At 42.5% G+C, this 20,191-nt stretch overlaps 1 protein-coding gene across 8 annotated transcripts in view; it reads left to right on the forward strand.

Moving 5' to 3' along the window:
* The window catches only part of TANC2 (tetratricopeptide repeat, ankyrin repeat and coiled-coil containing 2), a 253,384-nt gene that overhangs the window by 99,570 nt on the left and 133,623 nt on the right, over positions 1–20,191 (forward strand). For 6 of the 8 annotated variants that reach the window (XM_068918703.1, XM_068918706.1, XM_068918707.1 and 3 more), the window contains exon 5: positions 1,260–1,439. In XM_068918703.1, the coding sequence (XP_068774804.1) occupies positions 1,260–1,439 (180 nt within the window). Of the gene's footprint in view, positions 1–1,259; positions 1,440–11,534; positions 11,945–20,191 lie in introns of those variants that run through there. The other 2 variants (XM_068918709.1, XM_068918710.1) reach the window with 2 other exon arrangements.

Consider the following 20,191-nt stretch of genomic DNA (forward strand, 5'->3'; position numbering starts at 1 on the left):
ATGCAAGCCACCGAGAACCACCCAGAGCTCTCCAATGTGAATCAAAGAATTACCTTGGTGGAGGAAAAATAGTAGTTGGCAGCAAAAGCTAAAATGTGGCTCTTAAAGGTGTAGTACAAGTGTAATTTTGTTACGTTATTTGTAGTGGAGTGTAAACGTGACCCGTTTTAAGATGGTTTTGCATCTTATCGACTCACTAAGGTTAATATCCCTTGTGCCTAGAGGCAGAGCATCAGGTATTCTTGCTCACAGGTTTCCATGTTCTGCAACTAATTGGAAAAATTTAAGGCTGATTTCGAACGCCTTCCCTTCCTTTTTCAATAATAGAGGTTGCAATAGTTAGCAATAATGTGCTTTTAAGATCTAAGATGTTAAATCTCCACTTGCTGTCACGTTACTTGACCGTCTTCCTTGTGTGTCGGTAGTAACGTAAACCTCATATAGGCTTATTCGGGACCTTGCTGGTACTTTACATTTAAGCGTGTTACGTGGAGAGTTGTGCGGCTGGTTGCTTTTAGAGGGCTTTATTCGTTCCTCTTTTTTTTTGCTAAGGCTTCTCTCTTCGCGTAGGCTTCTCAAATAGACCTTTGCTTATTCCATCCCTAGTATCTTTTCACATTTCTTTCCTTAAGCTGCTATTGCCTTCCCTGTCTGTTCTCCAAGATCTAAGCTACCAGCTCCTGAAGATTGATGCTTCCCTGGCAGAAAGCACTGAATTTGGTTGCCATACTACCTGGCATATGGAAGGCCAGCACATTTTCTTGCTCAAAGAAAGTATGAAAGCTGTTTTAATCCAAAGGCTTTATATAAATAAGAAGTGTTATCAAAATACAAAGAGAAAATGTAATTAAACCAATCTGATCTTTTTATAGTAGAAAGCCACAATCTAAACGTGCCAAAAACTATCAGTAAAAGGATTACTGCTGTGTCTGAATTGTATTTAAAACTGGTGACTCTAGGACTCGTAAATAAAAAAGTCACAACAAACGCTTTGTGGTTATGCTGCTCGTAACCTAAAGAGATGCGCTGAGATGCTGGTTACAGAAATGTCGTTTCTTCGCGGGAAGCATCAAGATCGTCCGAGGAGGACGTGCGAAAGGAGCCGTCGCCGCTGTCTGCAGGCATCTGAGGGACCTGCAGCGAAAGGTCGCCCAGGCTGTACTCGCCCCGACCCAGACAGCCCTCTGCCTAGCAATGATAAAAGCAGTAGACTTCCTTTTATTCTAAGCGCTTCTGTTTTATGTTTATCTTCCTCCCAGGCACCTCCACAGAGAACGACTGTGCTTTTGAACCAGACTACGCAATTCCTCCACTCCCAGTGACCGAAGGTATGCAGCACATTCGGATTATGGAGGGCATGTCCCGCTCTCTTCCATCCTCCCCCTTACTCACACATCAGTCTATCAGTGTTCGGCTCCAACCTGTGAAGAAGTTAACTGGTAAGGACTTTAAATAAGTTCAGTGGGGCTTTTAAGGTCCATTGGTGCAAAATCTGTAAGAAAACTCTTTGAACAAGCTTCTGCATGCAAGTCGTCATTTGTTTACTGTGTCACCTGCTTGAGTCAAAAGCTGTAGTGTTTGCAGAATCGGAGTATTTTAAGGAATGGATTGGCTGCCACTCTGATGGAGAAATCTTTCTATTCTCAAAATGATCCCTCCATTTTACAAATAATCTCTGGTTTTCTAGGAAACTTCTGGTAGCACCAGAATGTATGTTAGTTCCACTTCGTATCCTGGTTTATGCACAAGAAAAATGCTATAGTAATTTTAAGGAACTGTATGCTAAAATTTTTAATGCTTAGAGAAGAATGCATCAGAAAAACAACAAACTTGTTTTGGTATGGCAAAGTGATTTTTTTTCATAGTTCATATTTTTAAACTGTTTTTGTTTCTCTCATCTCCTGGGATTGGGTGTTTGAACTCCTAAAGGTTTGAAAGCAGTTGGATTTTTTGAAAGAACCTGGTGACTAGCATGTATTTAAAAGCCTGACATCATGTTGGTACTGGGAACAGTTTCACGAAACTTGCTGCTTGCATAAAATCTGGCATTCCTCCCTGCCCACCTTTAAAAATGATCAGCCAGGACACTACGTTTATATTGAGAGAAACCGCCCACAAAAAATTTAGCCAATGTAGTTGAGTCTGGGCTTACGAAAGGGAGCTCTAGTACCCTCTTTCATGCCTTTCATTTTCCCAGCCCTCTGGTGAAAGGAGAAATTGAAAAGGATTCAGGAGCGTGAGCAAAACTCTGTGGTTTGGCTGAGGCTGCTCGGAGCGTGCTTGGCACACGAGAGCCATGAAAGCCGGAGCGAATAACATCTTTCACCTGTGTTAAGTTTAAGAGAGTTTGTCTGCTGTCTAAAACGTTCCTGTTTCATTCCTCGCTCTCGCATCGGTGCCCTGATCACTGGGCAGAGGTTTGTCTGCTGCCCAGAACCGTCTTCGGAGCAAATCATCTCCCTTCTATAACCTTTTTTTAATCAAATGTTCTCTGTGATGGATAAACGCAAGAAAGAAACATCGGCCAAAAAACCATGAGAAAATCAACAGGAAGGGGATGCTCTCTTTTGCTGTGACTAACACCCTGATAACCCTTTTTTACCTTGATAGTGCATCTATCCCATCTCTGTTCCAGGGCCGCTGACTCCCAGCAGTGTAGTCTTGTCCTCACAGAGAGTCCTTGCCACCTCCATCGCTGCTCCCTGTCATCCACCTCACACTTTGCAAATGAGTTGCTCTCATGCTTCCTTTAATATTTTAAAACTAGCTGCCTGGTCACGGGAAACCCTTCCAGGGAGTTCACCCAGCAAAGATGTTTTTAAAGGTGTTAAGCTGCACCTAGTGGTCAGTTTGAACCACCACCTGTAAATCTAATTTAGGTGTTCCAAAATTTATGAGAGTGAGTATCAGCTCTGATTTGAGATTAAGATACCTGAACATAGACATCCTGACGTTCACCAGCTATTTAAACTCCGTGGGACGCTAATCACTAGAGTCCATGGTAGCTGATGAATGATCCAGCTGGCCAGACGTAGGCGTCCAATTTGGAACGATCTGAGGTGGTTTTCAGGTTCCTCTCTTTCTAATGCAACTTTAAACAATTGTTTGCATCTGTGCACCTGCGTTTAGGGGTCTGGATATAAACTGAATCCATATCTGAGCGCTCACTTAGCATTTACTCCTTTGTACAGAATGAAACCGATTCTTTCCTTAACAAAACTGCCTCCTAGCTAGTGTTTGCAGCAACTTCATGGAGCTGGGTTGGTGGAAATTACTGTCTTTGATCATGTTCGTTGCTTGGCTGGGCCACCTTTGTAGCTTATGGTGAGGAGGCAGCATTTGGTCTTTAAAAAGTTTAATAACAATTATGTTTAAAGAAAACTGCTAGGACGTAAATGCACACTTAGCATTTTACCTGCCTGAAAATAGCAAAGAATCAGTAACTGCGCGTTACGGGTTCTTTAATGCCTCTAGTTGATCAGAAGGATAAGTGACACCAGCTGTAGGTGGTGGTAAGAGGTTTTGTTTTGTTTTGTTTTTGTTTTTGTTTTGAATGCTGATTTGGGTGAATTCAGCACCGTACTGAAGTAAGTTGAAGTTCCACTGAGAGCAGCGGAGAGAGGGTAAAATCTATAGAATTGTGTCTGTTTCCACATGAAATTGCAGATAACTCAATCCCCCAAAATTGTAGTCAATGGAATGTTTAATTTTCGAAAGCAGTTATGATTCTTAATGTGCCACATTCCCAGTTTATTTGAGACTACGTGGAAATAAGTAGTTTGGAAGTTTGTAAATTTTTTAAGAGTCAAGTTAAAGTAGCTGCTTTGTTAGAGGGAACTACAAAACAGAGAGATGTGTAATTACAAAGAGGAAATTATGCAGTTTTTCCCATGCAAGCTAGATAGCATAGAGAATGGATACAAAATACTCCCAAATGAGCATTTTTAACAATTAAAGGAGTAACAGTGGAATTATTAGCTTTTCTAGACAGCTTGCTAAAGGGGCGAGGTTTTGTAGAAAGATGCCTAGTGAGATTGTAAACAAGAAATAGCATTTGATAAAAGAAACATTTTTACAGGACCCTAATAGTGGACATTTCCATTTTATTTCACAAACTGATCTTTGTGTTTTATAATGTAAGTAAAGCCCCAAAGGGGCGGGCTGTTTAAATCATTATTTTGTAGATGCCTCTGTGCATCAGCTGGGAAGTACCTATGACAACTGCTGCTTTTTTAGGGGAGAATGCTCAAAAAAGCAAAACTTACTTGTAATTTTGTATCTTAATTTCATTTGTGTGTGTGTGCACGTACATTTCTTTTAAATGTAAAAAATGAAAGTCAAATCAGATAAAATATACTAAATGTAACCAGTATTTGTTATAGATCTCTTAACAGTTGCATATTTATCATAATCCGACTTTACTGGATGGCAATCAGTAATATTGAGCTTGTTAATGTGCTGGAATCTCTTAAAAATTTGGGTTTCCAGTTTCTACAATTTTGAGTGCTGTTTCAGGAAAGAGGCTAAAGTTTAATATGCAAGCTAAAAAGAGCTGATGAAAAAAGCCTGTTTTATTTGATAACCATATGATAAAAAGAGTGGGTTATTGCTGCGTTTTGAAAGGTACCAAGGTTTGTCAGTTAGACATAAACAGAAGTTATATGTGCTGAAAAGTAACTGAATAGTTAGTGGTGTGTGTGTGTTAGTGGTGTGTATGGAATAAGTATTTGAGATTAGGTATCATTAGGTATTTATAAAAAATAATTTCAAATAGCATCTATTTTACCCTCAATAAATACGAGGGAATTTTCTATTTTAGTTATTTGCTCCATTGCAGGGTGGAAAACTGCCATTGTGATTTGGTTGTTTTATACCCTTTTCTCTCTCACGTTAATTACTGTATGTAGGATAGTTCAGGCAATAGTTTGATGATGTGGATTTTGGCGGCGAAGCCAAACGAAGAAGTTGCAGCTCCCAGGCGCTTGTTAGATCAGCGCAGCTGAGATGACACCTGACTTTTGGCAAGACCTTCCTGGAAGCCCAGGCTGGCAAACCGGGACTCTAATATGCACCCGCTAGGCAAAAGTGGGTTTTCTTCAGAGGAGTTTGACAATGCAGAGCTAGCGATCAAGTGAAGGGGTTTGGAATGGCATTAAAAAGGCCAAGGCAGGAGGAAGAGACTTCTTAAAACCAAGGAAGCGATTTTAACTCTGCAGGAACTTGTAGTGGGTTGAGGCCGTTCAGCAGGAGCGAGGTCCAGGAGGTGAAGGATGGTCAAGGTGACGTTCAGAAAATAAAGGGCTGTGAAAATGTTTTAAAGGGTGCAAAAGCCTGGAGTTCGGCTGTCTTGCTCAGCTGTCTTCTGCATGAATTTTTAATTGATAAGGACTTTGAAATCGTCTCAAGTTCTGTCTTACAACATGAAGGTCTGAAAAGAACTTTTCAGTGGAGACGAGAACAGCGGCGTAGTTCTAAGCACGTCCTTCAGGAAGAAGGATGCTGTGACACCTGGGCGACTTGGGAGGGGTTTTTGAAATACTTTGATTTTTAAAAGTATCCTTCAATTCATAGTCTCCCGTCAGAGTTGTGCTGGGGGTGTGCAGACCTACTTGCTATGATTTTTGACCTTTTTCTTTTATGAAACAGCTAAGAATGCTACGTATCTTGCTTTACCAGAGTGACTGCTAAAATGAGCTTTTTTTTTTTTTAAATATTCATTAGTGGCTTTTAGAATCATAAAAAGAGAAGTCGTTTCAAAAGTAGTCCATTTCAGCATAGTCTGTCTAATGCCTTATTATTTTTTCTTCTAGTTGTCAGTAGTTTCTTCAGATGCAAATACACTGGTTGCAGTGCTTCAGCGGGTGGAAATCCTCTGTGTATTTTTAATGAAGTCTTTTCTTTGTGTAATGCCAGATAGTAAGTGGCAGGTGTGGAGCCCAAAAGCGTCCTGACACTGAAAGCATAGACTGTGAAAAATGAAGAAATAAATTGCAACCATTTTTTCTAGTCATAACATGCATTGGTACTTGTTTAATGTGTGGTATGGCGTATAGCTGATTTGCTCCAGTTTTACCTGAGTTTTCTCCTACGGTCTTTATATTCTTCCCAGTTCCTTCCTCTTTTAGTCTTTGAGTCACTTAAGATTTTCTTTTAGGTTTGTAGAGCTTCTTTAGGAGGAGTAATATTAATAATAGTAGTACTGACTAATATTACTAATATTAGTAATATTAGCCAGTCCCAAAGACCTTTTTTTTTTCCCCTCCCCTTCAATCCAAGGCTGAAAAGCATTAAATAGTTCAGGCCTCTGTACTATCACCAACTCATTCGTTACTCTTCTGCTACCTTCTTTTGACGCTACTCCCCTCTGTTCATGCTCTGCCCTGTTGTAGCTCTGAGTAACCTTATATTCCTACCAGTACTCGGACAGTTCGTTAGTCTTCTCTCAAATATTTGCAGAAGGCTTGAGCTTTCTCCCTTGCAAAGCGGCACATCCCGCTGCTCCGACAGCTCGCAGCCTGCTCCGCAAGCTGCCCCGCTCTCCTCCTGCTGCACCTCGGGCTTGTAAACCGGCGTTAGCCGCTGCCTCCTGCTCACAATTGCAGCAATTCAGCCTAAATACATGCAAGAAGATTAAACTGCATATATCGATAATTATTTTTGCCGTGCGACAACAGGTCAGGCTTCGTTTACCTCCCAACTCGTTGAAAGCGAGCGGTTCGGGGTCCTGCTACTTTCTCCACGTGCCGGGTGCTAGGATCGTAGCGGTGGCTTTTGCAAGTAGTAATTTAAAGAAATGGGTGACTTTGACAAACTTCCAAGGGTTTGGGGAGCGTGCGTGCTGCGTTGTCATGGAAATGCGTTTTGGAGAACCGTACCAGGAATGTTCAGCAAGAGATGCGTAAAATAGCACGGCATCAATAAATTGCTGGTAATTCTTATTGGGCAAACGCAAGTGAAGTAAAACGGGCTCCTCTTCCAGTTCGGACTCCTGTTTTGGGGACGCGCAAAAATCTATGGGAAACTGATGGGCAAGGTGATTGTATTTGTCTTAAACTTGCATACTTTTCCTTTTGCATCTGTTTTAAATATCCTGCTGCAGCTAGAGCCAGTCCAGGGTAGCATGTAAACACATGCTAATGTTTTGCACGTACGTGTCTTGATGACTTCAGTGGCGCTCCTGATGTGCTTAGAATTCAAAGCGTGTTTCAGTGCGTTGGTGGATTAGCATGATTTTTTAAAATTATTAGTTTTAATTTACTGTTGATGTTGTAAAAGGGAGATGTTTATTTTGCATCCTCGTGCAGTCATTATAAGAATTTGTTTGCTTTCATTAAGGTAATGTGTAAAGGAACTGGGAAAGTAATGCTTTCCACTGCGTGTTATTCACTTTATTCATTAAACGTAGTATTTATCACATTTCTTCAGCTATTCCTTATTGCCTGTCTCTTTGATTTACTGCTAATCCAGCAGACTTGAAAAAGCGAAGGACTCCCTCAGCTGCAGAAAGAGATGGCTGTTGGATGACTGACCGCTTACTGGATCAGCAAATAAAGGGGTTTTTTGCTGGAGGACGTTGACTGGTGTCGTGTAAAGACCCTCCTCGTTTTTGTTCGCTATTTCATTTTGTCCGTTGTGTCAGCACAGACCGTGCTGTTTCATTACAGAAAGTTTGGAATCGGCGTTAGGTTGGTGAAGACAAGTTCACAGCCCTCGTGCTGGTTTTCCAGAAGTCTCGTAAGGGCTGTTGTAGCATACCCTAAATCTAGGAGAACCGAAAAACAACTTTGTTCAAAATCTCTGTGTGATTATGAAGCTTACGGAGAAAAGCAAATAGCCCGTAGTTGGACAGTAAACGCATGGAGACGTTTCTTTGAGCCTTGCTAGCTGTGATGCTGTTTGTTCTTGTACTTTGTCCCATTCTTATTTCCAGTTGTTAATGCCGTACAATAAAAGCAGTGATTTCTTTTGGAAAAGGATGAGGGTTATTCGGGGAAACCGAAGTACTACAAAGAGAGGCTTTTGTCCGTCTGACAGTTGCCACATGGATTTTTCAAAGCGACCTTCAGAGCATAGAAAATTGTTGAGAAATTATCCAATTGTAGGGGCTTTTTCATGCTGTTTGCTTCTTACATACGTTTATGTGTGACTAACCCAGTCGTGTAATAATTTCCATGTCTGCGCAGTGGCTGCATAGAGCAACGGTACCATTTATTACATGAAACACTTTGTTGTCTGTAAATGTTTTTTTTCCTAAAGATTTAGTTTCCCGAGGCTGTTTGCAGCAGAACGTGACTGCACCAAATTCCAGATTTGTATTTTCTGGAATTCTTCAGAGATAGAAATTTAAATATGGAAATCTTTCAGCCTACTCGGAACATGATTTGCTTATGTTCAAGGGCTAAAACATCTTGGACTGGCCTACAAGTGCATGTATCCATTCCAGTATAGTCAGTAGAGTAGCTTTGCCAGGGAAAAGGAAAGGAAAGCAGCTTCTGAGATGGCTTCTAGGTGGCACTAGTTTTCATGCACGTCAAGGGAGTCAGCTTGCTTGGGGTCGCACTTATCCTTTAAAAGGAAAATAAATCTCTGTAGCACCAGAGAACCTGCCCCGTAGAAATTAGCATTGCATTTTTAATTTTGTGTTTTATTCTATTTTTTATTTTTTTTAGAACTTCATCTTTTGAAGGCCTTAACCTGACTGGTTAGTAACCAAGTCAGCGTTCCATGCGTGCAGCGTCCGTCCCCGCGGCCCGCTGGCTTGCTTTCCAGAGGAACCTGCTAACGTTCGGTTTTCCGCTTTCTGCACACTAAGTCTGGGCTGAATTCGTGAAGGCTGGTAAATATTCAGTTTAGGCGCAGTTTTCACTCCGCTGAATAGGATGGTGATTAAGGAAAACTCGGGCCGTTGTTCTAAAGGGTGAAGTAAGAGGGAGCATAAGTAATCAGCTTCCTCTCCCTCTCCTACGCGTGTAACCTCTTGTCCAGCCGTGGCTACGAACATGCTTTAAATCAGCGTGTTTAACCTTAGTGGATGCTGTCTTTATTAAATTCTTCTTCTAACAACAGCGGTTTTATTAGAATAATATAAGAGCATGTAATGTTTAAAGAGGGCAAAGAGGAGGGGGAAAAAAACCCAACCTAGGATAAATATGTGGAAGGCACCGTTTTGATTTCTGTCCGGAGTAAAATTAGCATTTCAAAGTTGCACCACGAACGCAGTAACCGTTTTCAGAACTGTTGGGTTAAATCTTTTATTAGAGGTCGAAAGCGTATTGCTGACGGCTCCAAGCCCTGGTCGCAGGGAAAATAACGCGATTGTCTCAAACCTCCTCAGCTGAGGAAAGCAGCGCTCCTCAGGAGGGTGCTTGCACGGATGGATGTGTATAAGTGCTTTCCTGAATCAAGGCCAAAAATAGTAACCAGTGTTTTATTGGGGTAAAATACGAGCTGCTGGGCTGGAAGATGCAGCGAGCGTTGCTTTATTCTTTTAAAGGCGCACAAAGGCCTGCGCCGCACCTAGCTCCGGCTCAGCAAAGGTGGTGCGTTTGCGTGCGCGCGGCTGATTTCACCGATGGTTGAACTTGGCTATTTCTAGTTTTCCTGTTGAATGGCAGGTTGCGAACCTTAGAGGCCTTTCAGAAAGTGCCTTCTCCTGCGATGCCCCCTGGGCCGAGAGAGGGAGGGAGAGAAGACCATCCAAACCTTTCGGAATGAAATCCTGCTTTTCCTGAAACTCATGTAGACGTTTAGGTTCACCTTCTCAGAGGCCTAATTTCTCTTGTATCCAGCGTGGCTTAGATGTGCAGGTGTCTTTGAAGACACGGGTCTCACTGCAAGTCCCCTGCTTTGAGAACGGCGCTCCCTTGCGTTTTGGGCACGTGGGAACGTTTCCTAAGAAGAAACTGTGCAGGAACGAACAGGAATATTTCTATTTGTATTTAGGCATTTAATAACGTGCCTTTTTCCCCAAAGGACTTCCTGCGATGGGGAAGTTGCCAGGACCCCTGTGGAGACCCACCAGGGTGGTCCCGAGCTGCTGACGGACCCGGCCGGGCTGGGCTGCTGCTGGTGGCATCCTTTGAACTCCTTCACCTACCTCATTTCTAGTGTTGGGTCCTTCTCGTCACCTCTGTCCTTCTGTGTCCTCCTTTTATAGCTATTGATAGTCTTATGAAGAAGAAAGCATAGTAGCTTACATTTGAAACACTTTGCTTTTTTTTTTTTTTTCCTTCCTTCTCTTTGTCTTTAGCAAACGGGTAAATATTGTTCGTGCTAATTGTCATTGGGGGACTAAACAAGCTGAGATCTCCGTGCTCGAAAAGCCCAACTTTAATTGTTTCTTGTTTAGTGGTGACAAAACCAGGTTAATAATTGCAGCCCTCTGGGACAACTTATTCTCTCGAAACTAATCTGCGTGCTGGGGGGAAGCCGGCGGTTGGCGTTTGTGCAAATAAGACGGAGCAATAAACGGGAAGAATTTCTAGAGGTTTGAATTTGGACGGCGAGGGAAGGACGTCGGAGCTCCGGTTTTGCGGCAGCCTGGGCTGAAGCGGTCGCAGATCTCTTGCAATATATTTCTCTATTGGAGGACGTGTGTTAAGTGGAAAGCGTCTGACGATAGCGTAGTAGGAAGTTTGTTCCTCCGTGTAGGGAATATATGTTCTGCGTGGAATAGCAGCCGCAATCGTGCTTATAGCTCGCCTTGGTGACGCTACGTACGCGTTGGCTTTCGCTGCGCTGCTCTGTTTGAAGACGCTTTGGGGCACTGCCGGCCTTCAGTGCGCGACGGCGGCGGATGGACAGGTTAGTGCCGGGATGTCCTGCGGTCCCTGGGAGGAGCGGCAGGCTCTCCGGCGGGCGGCGGTGCTGCTCGGGCTCAGCCGCCTGATGGTGCTGCAGGTTGCTTCAGCTGGGCTCGCTTCTGCCAAGACCCGGCTTCTGACCTGTCTGCAGCCGCGTGACAGCGAAGGCTCTCGCTTTGCACGCTAGTGTTTTCCAGGTCGTTGTTAGCTTACTGTCATTTTCTTTACATAAGAATTGGGAGCAGACTAGAAAAAGCTGCAAAATCGCATTATTACGTTGCGCTTCGATACGACGCTCCCGACCCAAGCGTGGCTTAGCTTGCTGCTGCTGCGTCTCTGTGCCGAGATCCGAACAACGCAGTCTGGATAGAAACGGGGTGGGGGGGGGGAAGGATGCTGCAGCTTTAAAGCATCCGAGGGCTTTACAGCTTTTTAGTAGAAATTGTTCCCACAATCCATGTCACGGCTCCTTATATGGTGCTGCTTCCCCCCTCCGGTTGCCATGCCGACGGCAGCACTGCACCATTCATCGGCTCTGGTCCGGGCTGCATCGCTCCCCTTCCCTCTCCCGCTCCGAACGTGCCGGGCAGCATCCCCGGTCACGCACTCGGGGGTGCTGCGCCGTGATTTACCTCGCCTTTCGGCGTTTTGCTCTAACAAAAGAGTGAATTAATACTGCGCCGCAGAAAGCAACCGTGTGAAAATACTTCGTTTCTCCCCCAAGGGAGGCGCGTAGTCTACGTTTGCTGCGGCATCCTGGAAGAAAAGGCTGTTTAACGCCTTATCGAGGAGGGACAGCTCTGTGTCTGCAAGCTTTTCCGAAACCGTCTTGGAGCGTGCTCCGGGGGACGGAGAAGATGCACAAGTGATGCTTTTTAGGGGCGGGCGACACCGCAGGGAGATCGCTCGGGTGCTTTTGGGAACAGGGCTTGACATCAGCAGTGGGAGGTGGCACCTGTAACATCACACTGACGTTGGGAGCAGCAATATGGAGCTAGCGCTAGGGAGAGGTGGGCGCCGGAGGAGCATCTGTACTGAAGGACCGCTCTCGAGGCATCGCTACCTATGAATTAACAGACTTAACCGGCTTCCCGGAGCAAGATTGCACGCTCTTGGGTGATGGGGAGAGCAAACAAAACCCTGTGAGTATCTGGATGGTTTGTCTTGCACGGACTTGGATTTAGATTGTGTAAGGCTTTCCTTGGCCTCCTGTAAACTCTGCAGAAAAGCGATGTGGAAGAAGGGATGCTGATGCTTGTGGTGTGCCGGGAAGCCATTAGAAGGTTTCTGAGTATGAAGAAGGATTGCTCTGCTGGTTATTTTTCTTTTAGTTGTTGTTTTACGTAATCTGAGTTTGTCTCCTGCTTGCAAGGACGTGCAGAATTTCATGTACAAATGAACGTGCAATGAGAAAATCCCACTTTCTCAGGGATATTAAAATCTAGAAGAACTGCTGAGGCCTGAGCTGAAAACTACCACAGGTCGTTTTTAATCTTAGAGCAATGTTATTGAGATAAGGGCTTTCTTTTGTAGTGCAGAATGAGCAGAAACCGCAGCTGAGTGGATGATAGAGCCCACATGTGCTGGGGGAGAGAGACTGTTTAAAGAAATTTGCTCCTCTAAAAAAAAGTGAGGTTTTTAATTCAGTGCTACTGGGAAAAATAGAAATATATTAGCAATCATTTTAAAGGTAACTTTGGAGGAAAAGCTATTCAGGTCCCTAGAGTTCATGTTACACCTAATTCTTGAGAGATGTTGTGGTTAAAACTGTTGGTTTCAGTGCAGCCTTTCATCCTTTTTAGGGATTTTTTGTATCAGAGTGTTTACAATATGTTTACATTTGGGTTTTATTGCTTTCCGTAACTGTCGTTTTGTCGGCATGCCATTGCTCTGAAATTCGTGTTTCTCATGGAGGAGTAGAGGCTGGACCGGGGGCCGCGCTGGCTTGCACAGCTGAGCTGCACAGCATTGGCAAGGACCGAATTCGCTGTAAAGAGTGCTGCTAGATTCAGGTTTCTTCAGGATGCGTGATATGTCTTTTCTGAGTATAATTCACATTTCATTTAATTTTCTCGGCTACGTTGCGAGTCCTGGTTATCCTCAGATTTAATAGAAGTAGAAAACTTGTTATTTTTTCCGAAAGGATTAATGAGTTATTCTTGTTTAAAAATAAAGTGAAACACGCAGGCAACACTTCATCGCAATTTTGGCATCTGCTTTTTTTTTTCCTTTTTTTTTTTTTTTTTTTTTTAAGTCCTGTCTTGTATTCTAGCGGGGCCACCTATACTGTTTCCAGGAGTAAAGCTGTTCGAGAAGGAGGTTACTTTTTCATTTATAGAGATCTCTGTTGAATATTTTTTTCCCCTGTTGTGTCAGTTCATACTATTCTTTTATTAACGATACTTCATCCGTTATTTTTGGACTTGTGATTTGTTTTGACAGGCGGAGAGCTATACGGACACTAGTTGGGTTTGCAGAAAGAAAGCAGGTGTATGACTGTGTCTGCGTGTGCACCCACATACGTGCATTTGTGTTTCGTAATTAAATGTGATGTGTGGGAATTGGTTTAATTTCCCACTTCATTTTTGTGTGGCTCCAAAACTGTTCCTGTAATTTATATAGCTAAATAGTATATGTATTTGTAACTTTCTGAATTAAACCAGATCGTGGGTGGAGGGCTGCTCTTTCGTGAGAGAGCTGTCAAACTCCTGACATTCCTGAATTAATTTCATGATTGCTTGAATGCAGCTTGAGGAAAGATAAAAATGGGCATATATTTATTTGCTGTTGGAAATCGCTAACCGATTTTACCATCTATTTTCTAGAATGGGGTTTACAAGACAAGAACCCTGTTCTGCCTTGTTTTGATACACAACTGCCTTCCATATTAACAGAACAGAAAGCATAATGGAGATGTGCGCAGAATCGCACGTGTTTTCTCTTGATGTTTGCCTGGCGAGGCTGACTGCCTGCTGGGCCTGCAAAACCTGCACAATGTGCTCTTTTTCCACGTGTGGGGGGGTTTTTTTGTTTGTTTTGTTGTTTTTGCATTTAGAGTTTTTAACTAGTTCAGATTCACAGCAAGTAGAGTAAACAAGTCATCACAGCAGTATGAATGGGAAAGAGCGATAGCAGCTTTTAATTTCAGCTCTTTATGCATATATGCTTAAGTGAAGGGAGAACCCCAAAGGTTTATATTGAATGCAGATAATATTGAAAGAACAAAAGAAGCCTTGAACCTCCTTGGCTTTTCAAAAGCTCAGGGCTGAAAGTCTGTCCTTAATTCACACTGATGCTGCACAAAATGGAGCATCTGTCAAAGATTACACTTCTGTTGGGTGAGAAGCTTAATTTTTAGTCACAGCTAAAAAGTTCCTACGACAAGAGGTGGTGGTGTAGGAAGCCTTAATGTGGAGTGAAATCAGGCCGTCTTTTTTCCCTTTGAGGCATTTTTCCTTCTTTTGCTGCTAGGGTCTTCCCTAGAAGAAGTTTGGTGCATTTAATCGTGCCGTTCCTTACGAGAAGGGGCCTTCCCACCTCTCACCTCCAACCTCCCACTTCTTTATCAAAAAATGAACCTGCTTTCTAAACTGTTCTTCCTCCATTTTACATGATCACCTTGGATTATTTCTCCTAAGACTTGACCGTTACTTTTTGCAAAAGTTAATTTCTGATGTGGTTTCTACCAGCTTGCCTCTAATCAGGTAGGAAACTTTGCTCGGTCTCATCACAGCTCCCAGTGTCATCCCTAAGTTTGGAGCTGTGACGTGTTAAAAGCGCTTGCAGCGCGCGTGCAGTTGGGCGTATGATAGGTCATTAATTACACAACTACATGGTTTGGGCTTTTTTTTTTTTTTTTTTTTTAAACTCACAGAACCGTAACCAATGCCCAAAATGGACAAAAAAAAGTCTTTGATTTAAGAGTAAACCATTGCTCTGGGCCATTCCTGTGGAACTATCTCTTTGCTTGCTCTCTAGCACCTTCCCCTCAGTTGTTGTTGGTGGTGTTTAATTCTGTTTGTAGATATATGACTGATTTAACCACGTGAATATGGTTTGGAGTTGTATCAAAGAGGTATTTGGCCCAGTATTCAAGCTGTATTGCTAAATACCTTGTGTTGCCTTGTGCATGCCTTGTGTTGACATAAACCTTTGCCAATGGTTTTTTGAACCTCAGAACATGAAATGGCACCATCCAGCCTCCTTCTGTGTCACTCTGTTAAGAAATAATGCATTATCGGTTAACAAAATATGGTTCAAGATGATTTTTCCAAGCAGATAATACGTGTGCATGCATTTCTTAACCAGCTATTTCCTTAATTCCGCATCAGCTTTTTCTTAGTTTAAATAATGGGCCACCAAATACCCTGCTTGGGTTTTTTGGGAAGTATTAGGATATCTCTGAAAGTTATTCTGTTTTGCGCAAGAGAAACGAATGATGTGGAACAACACCTCTTCCCAGCCCTTGTTCTAATGGCCCACGTCCCTAACTTGGGGTGATGGAGTCATTTCAGTGCCTTACTCCAGAGTTACAGGGTCGTCGCTGTAGTTCCAAAATCTTTCCTTTTCAATATTATTAAAATATATTGTTATTAATTTTGATATTGTTTTATTGTTGTGGCTTAGAATTCATATTTGACAGATAGTTAGGTTGCCTAATCTTTCCCATTATAAGCCTCCTGCTCTGGAGGGTGGGAGGAGGGGAAGGTGGTCCAGGTTTTTCTCATTTGGTATAATAATTTCCACGCTTTGCCTCTGCTTTAGGATAAGACTTTTCCAAAGATTCAGCTGAAAGAGTGGAAAGAACAAGCTTGTGCTTCAGCGGGGACGGGAATTCGGGAGAACTGGGCAATAGTGCCTCCAAAAAAGCACTTAGTTTTACTAGGAAATGTCACCACGGCATCACTTATTTTGGTGAGAAACCGCAATACCTGTCCTGGAAAACAGACAGATCCTTGCTGCCCACTTAACGTGAGGGCAGGTTGCACGAGACCGTGAGACTGAACGACTTAAGAGCGTTAGGAAAGGAATTAGCGCTACCGAACATAGTTTTATCTTGTACCAGACTTGTTAAAAGTTGGTATTTGCACGGAAGGCTTTAATGCCAGTGTAAATACATTATTGTTGTGCTGAGATGTTCTCTCTGATTGCCACATACACAGCACTGCTGGGAAACAACCACGTAAACATTGCACGTGTGATTAGTTTACATACGCAAGATTAAACTTCTGCTTTCACGTTTACGTCCAAATAGTGCTTGGTTAAAGCATTACGGTTTGATTTTTCAGTGCATAGTGAGGTTAATGGTCCTGCACTATAAATATTTCATTATGTGGTAATCATGATTTTTAACTTGGCTTCATCTCGTGTTTTATCTAAAGCTGTAGTATACTTTGTTTTCAATAGTTGGATACCATAAAACGTAAGCAGATGCAATGTATTGGTCAGCTGTTGTAAACTGGATTGACAGGTGGTAATTTAAACCTAATGTTATTTGGTCCCAATGTATGAAAATCGCACCTCTTAAGAAAGCAGAGACTTATGTACCTTCATTTTCAGCAGTGTATATTTATGAGGATCGTGTTAGTTTGTGCAGAGGTGAAAGATCTGGAACGTGGCTTGCTCTTCTAAATTATTTTATTTTTGCCTATTTTATCCTTTTACTTTTTTTTGGCAATTTTTCTCCATAAATGCCACCCGGTCAAATTTGCTGTACACAGATCCCTGTCTTATCCCCTCCACTTCTCTAAGCATCAAGACTTTGTCTTTTCCTTCTGCTGAAAGGCAGAATCCTTCAGCTCGGTGGATACTTAGACAAACTGGTGGGTTTTGTTCTTTACTTAGGATGTCCAGTTTTCTGTTTTAATGAGTACCTGGCTACAGAGAAGTGATTTCTGAGCGAAGTGAATTTGAAATATAACATGAAGGGGAGCTTTTGGCGAATTGCTGGAGTTTGCATCTTTGTTTCATGTCATGAAAAATAAAAGTAACCACTTGCTTGCTGCCGTCCTTCCTAGATCATGCTTTGAAATTTCTAGAAAGTAGAAGAGGCTTATTAGTTTGAATTCAGGTGAGTAAGCTGTTGTCCAGCATTTAGTTCATGCTACTGTTGCTCTCACGAGCTATGTAAATTTAAAGGCACCGCCCCGAAAAGACAGTAAGTTCAGCCTCTTGCCCAGATGGCATGACCACATATTTATGAATAAACTAGCTACTACTTAAAAAGAGCTAATTAATTAAGATGCAAAGAAAATTTAGCTTCAACACAAACAAGCAACCCTTCCCTCTCGCAGCTTGGTGGGATTTTCCTGTTGTCTCAGCAGGCTTTTTGGAGCTTTTCTTTTGACTTTCTGTCTCTTGGTTTCCTGTTTTCTGCATTGCAAAGTAGCACATCTGTTTGCAAGGACTGCAGGGGGGTCTGGAGGCAGCTCTTCTGGCTTCATTAGCTTGCAAAATGCTACAAGCTCCTAAAATAGGAGGATGAGGAGAAAAGAAGTGATGGTGAGACAGAGGCAGGCAGGTAAGGGTATGAGCTGGGGCAACTATTAGAGGTAGTGAAAGCTGGATAGGGAGAAAGCGTGGAGGGAAAAATGAAGCTTTTATTCAGAAGGGAGAAAGATCACTGGATTTGACAAAGGAGAAAATAATAGAGAAAAAGGGAAGGCAAAGGCCCAGAAAAATCGGAAAAGAAACTAAGCGGGTAAGACTTGGGAAGAAGGTCCAACTTCTGAGGCAGCCAGAATATAAAATGAGTGTTTGTTCTGGGAGTTGGCTTTGCGGAAAAAAGCACGCTAAGGAGGTTGCGGAGCAGCAGGTTTATCGTGTATCCTCTGGTTGTAACACCCTATTTTAAAATTTCTGTGCTGGGTAGGAAAGTTGGCTAAGCAGAGGAAGGAGGAGCAGCAACTCTGCCCTTTTTTTGCCAGCGGGTCTGCAGCTGTCGAGGCTGGATCAAGCCTGGCTCTTGCGTTATAGGCTGCTTTTTTCTTTTTTTAAAACCTGTTTTAGAGGTCTGTTTGGCCTAATGGAGCTTGATGCTTGTCTCGGACACACGAGAGGCACCCATGGCTGTATTTTGTAAAACCAGCCAGGCAGCACGTGTGTCTAAACCCAGTAAGCGCTTACGTAACGGAGGGAGATGCGACCCTGTATATCGAGGATGAAAGCTGGAACTCCTTGGGTTTCTGCCCTTTGCAGGGTGTGGAAAGTTGAAACTTGAAATCTTTGCAAGATTCTCGCTGGAAAGATCGTAGTCGGACTTAGGAGAGTGCCACCTCTCCCCCTAAATTCGGTTACACGGAGAAACGTTGCTCTCCTGGGTCTGGTTGCGTGGTTAACCGAGGAACGTCCAGGCTAAATGTCAGCTTTACGTGGTTGTATTCACACCAGTAATCACACAGATAGCTAGATTATTTTAATTAAATCATTTATGTATGCTGTTATGTATGCTGTATGTGTCCCTGTTCCTTTGTGAAAGCATAGGTGGTTAAAGCAGTTCATCGCTTTGAAAAACAGAAAGTTCTAAAAGCTCACTTGTAAAAGTATTGAATAAAAAACAGCTTTAAAACCAAAGAATAAATTATTTGAAATAAAATTAAAGATTTTTGAATGGGAGCAATTTCCTCAGTTAAAGAAATGTTTTAAACACAACATAATACAATTTTTTAGAAGCGTAGCAACATGTTAGTTGACCATGATACAAACCTGAAACTTGCCGTAGGCAGCTTCATCTTAAGGCTATAATAGTCTGTGTATCAGCAAAGAAATATATATCCTAAGTACAGTTTTATATCATTCCATTTTCATAATTATGTCTATGTGTCAGTGTAATTATAGGTCTGCCTTTGTCAGCTAAGCCAAGTAAATTAATTTTAGCACAGCAAAATGTGAATGAGTTGCACAGCTATAAAATAATATCACCGTATCTACTTGCATCTTAACTTCATTTTAAATGTTTTTTATCACGTAATGAATTTATATTAGCTTTTATGCTATGTTGTCTTGATCGTAAACAGTGGTTGTGTGCAGTGAACAGGGTCTAGTCTTGCGTACTTGTTCGCTTGCTCCCTTTGCAGTTAATATGGAATTATTTGGGCTTTGAATGGTAGGATATTTTACTATTTGGCCTTGTCTCTTTAACTGATTACAGTATCTCAGTATGGTCTTAAGGGTATGGTATGAGAATGAATTAGATATTAGTTGCACGCAGCTTAGCTTTACTCCCTGCCTCCACCCCCACCGATTTTCTGTTCAAATTCTTTCTTCTAATTGGGCTATATAGAGTCTGATGCCTACCTTTGATCGTCCTTGGCTGCTCGTAAAATATTTAAGCAACATATAAATAGTCATACGTTCTTAGCCTAAAGTGAACAATTTGTTTTTGTTGTAGTTCTTCTGTTCCCCTGCGTGATTAGTACAATTCCGAAATTTTTACTGCTATGATAAATCGAGGAGCCCTAGAATACGGAACAACCCTACCCTACCTCATGCACAGTCCTAGCAGAAGAGGCGGTTGGTACAGGCGTTGTCGGTACAGATGCTACAACGAAAGATTGAGTGGCGCTGGTCAGCACGAACAGGCAGTGGTCTCAGTGCACGTAGCTGGCCAAATCGAAGCCAGGTCAGATTAATGACTAGTTATGTCAATAAATTAACTGTATCAGTAAAATTCTTCCAGAATGAAATTCTAGGCTTGGATAGGAAAGATGCAGAATTGGGGCTTGGTGGCTGGCTGCTTGGTCGCATTGGTGAGAGCCACTGGGGACGTGCCGCAGAGGACCAGTGATGGTGTAAGAGAAGGGAAAACGATAAGGAGATTCGGTGAATGTCATCTCCGCATAGTGTCAAAATGGAAATTTTAGACTGCTAGTGCCTGGGTAAACAAGGTGTTAACAACATGAGAAGTTACAATCCTTAACGTGGTCCTGGGGTAACATACGGGCTCTGATTCCTAATTCCACTAGCGAAGAGCCCTTCTGTAATGTTGATGATCCAGGAGCAGTTAAAGCAAGAAGCCTACCACTTCTATTGTGCTTAATTTGAAAAAGGAGAATGAATTTAAAATGAGAAAGCTTGGTCAAAATTGCTAAGCAGGAATAAAATCTTTGCAGGTGGCATAAGGGCTTTCAAAAGCACCCTAGTAGAGGCACTGAACAAACACATTATTAGCTGCTTAAGTCTTGAGAAAGAACAGAAGCAACGTGTGTTGCTCTGCACTGTTAGACGGGAAAAAGGGATTCTTCAGAAAGCTGAAGCTGGGTCTCAGGGAGGAAAACAGGCAAGTTAAGTGCAAGAAAGATGAGACGCCAACCCAAGAAACCCAAAACAAGCTCAAAGGGCAAAAAAAAAAAAAAAACTAGCAACAGATAGTTTTTCAATTAGATTAGGAA

This window comes from Struthio camelus, chromosome 25, assembly GCF_040807025.1.
Source record: "Struthio camelus isolate bStrCam1 chromosome 25, bStrCam1.hap1, whole genome shotgun sequence".
NCBI lineage: Eukaryota > Metazoa > Chordata > Aves > Struthioniformes > Struthionidae > Struthio > Struthio camelus.